General features: G+C 45.2%; 1 protein-coding gene across 1 annotated transcript; it reads right to left on the bottom strand.

The window, feature by feature from the left end:
• Positions 1-462: 462 nt before the first annotated feature.
• On the bottom strand, positions 463-1,431 carry LOC142005037 (olfactory receptor 10A4-like). The gene has a single exon (XM_074982716.1). It carries the CDS (start codon positions 1,429-1,431, stop codon positions 463-465), a length of 969 nt encoding a protein of 322 aa, XP_074838817.1.
• Positions 1,432-2,079: the final 648 nt, after the last annotated feature.

Here is a 2,079-nt window from a genome sequence, read left to right as displayed (position 1 = left end):
ATGGACTTCTTGCCTGGAGTTTTGTGCCCTTTTTTCCTTCTCTGTCTCATGAGCATGTCTGTCCTTCACAAAGAAAGCTGTGGCTTGGTGTGCGGTGTGATCCCACACTGTTCTGGTCTGCTTCAAGTTGAAGTGTGTTGGGTTGGTATCTCCCTTTTTAAGGTGCATTTTCAGTATGTCTTTGAAACATTCCCACCACTCTCAAGGAGTCCTTTTTCCCTAACTTAACTGAGAGAAGAGTAGCTGTTTTGGAGTGCAAATGTCAGACGTGCGCGAAGGCTATGTCTACAATGGAGAATTTTTTTTTTTTCTCTCAAAGGACCAGGTCGGTCTTTCCCTCTACTTGGCAGTCTGGCTATGATTTGTCGACAGAAGAGGAGAAAAACAAAACAACAGTTGGAAAAGGGAGGGTCATTGAAAGAAATTCAACACATTTCACTGCATTAAATATAATTTCCTTCCTTAATGTCTCCAGTTGTGGAAAGAGATGCTCTTTGCTAGTGTTTTTCTCAAGGCTCCCTTCACATCCTTGTTCCGCAGGGTGTATATAATGGGGCTTGACATTGGTATCACAGTTGTGTTCATAAGGGCAATTATTTGATCGTTCTCGGGGTTGGAGCTTGACTTGGCTCCTAGGTAGGAGATAAGAGCCAGACCATAGAATAAACTCACCACTGTGAGGTGGGAGGAGCAGGTGGAGAAGGCCTTATGCCTTCCTTCTGCTGATGGCAGCCTGAGGATGGTGCAAGTAATGCAGATGTAGGACAGGATTATCAATAAAAAAGGTCCCATGATGAACACCACTGACACAATCAGGACCATAATGTTGTTTTTCGATGTGTCAGTGCACACCATCTTCAACAGGGGTGGGATGTCACAGAAGAAGTGGTGGATGCGGTTGGAGCTGCAGAAGGGCAGGCTGAAGATCCAGGTGGTCTGAGCGACTTCCACTGAGATGCCGATGAACCAGGAGGTTCCTGCGAGCAGAGCACACACCCGGCCACTCACGATGGTTGTGTAGTGCAGGGGTTGGCATATGGCCACGTAGCGGTCGAAGGCCATGACTGCAAGAAGGCAGCATTCTGTGAGGCCCATGATGGTGATTGTGTACATCTGGGCTGCACAGCCCCCAAAGGAGATGGTCTTTTGCTCCACCAGGAGGTGAACCAGAAGCTGAGGGAACACACTGGTGGTGAAACAGATTTGCACGAAAGACAGGTTCACCAGAAAAAAATACATGGGGGTGTGGAGGGAGGGGTTCAGCTTTATAAGGAGGATAACCAGCAAGTTCCCCATCACGGTGACCAGGTAGGTCATCAGAACCACCACAAACAGAAGGATTTGCAGCTTGTTAAGGTAAGAAAACCCCACCAGGATAAACACATCAGAGATGGTCTGGTTGTCTCCAGAATGGCTCTCAGGGTAGGTCATCTGTAGGGGTAACCAAGAGGGAGAGAGTGGAGCTGAATCTTTGGAATACCAAACCTGTGGATTTGAATCCAAGAATTCACATGGGTTTACTTTCTATTGGGACTTTTCTGATGTAAACCTGCTGAAATTCTCTTAGTAGACAAGTGACTGGGCCCAATCATCATTAGACGTAAACTTTTGTGGCTGTATTGGTGTTAGTCAAGCTATGCCAATGTAGATCAGTTTATACTGGTGGTAGAGATATACCACATTCCAAATTCAGTGGTTCTACTCTTCCACTCTGAATATATCTTTTCTCTCTCAATGAAAATTCAAGAAGGGATTTCTCTCTCTCTCTCTCTCTCTCTGTCTTGCTCTCCCTCTCTTTCTCTCTCACCCTCCTTGGTAATGTTACTTTAAAACCAACTTTACCAAATACAACAAGAAGTCCAGTGGCACCTTATAGACTAACAGATATTTTGGAGCATAAACTTTCGTGGGCAAAGTTCTGCTTCGTCAGATGTATGACATTTCATGCATCTGACAAAGCGGGTCTTTGCCCACAAAAGCTTATGCTCCAAAATATCTGTTAGTCTATAAGGAGCCACAGGACTTCTTGTTGTTTTTGAAGATACAGACTAACACAGCTACTTCTTTGATACTTTACTA

The sequence above is a fragment of the Carettochelys insculpta genome, chromosome 32, assembly GCF_033958435.1.
Source record: "Carettochelys insculpta isolate YL-2023 chromosome 32, ASM3395843v1, whole genome shotgun sequence".
In the NCBI taxonomy this organism is placed as follows: Eukaryota; Metazoa; Chordata; order Testudines; family Carettochelyidae; genus Carettochelys; species Carettochelys insculpta.
This window is presented reverse-complemented; position numbering and strand designations above follow the sequence as displayed.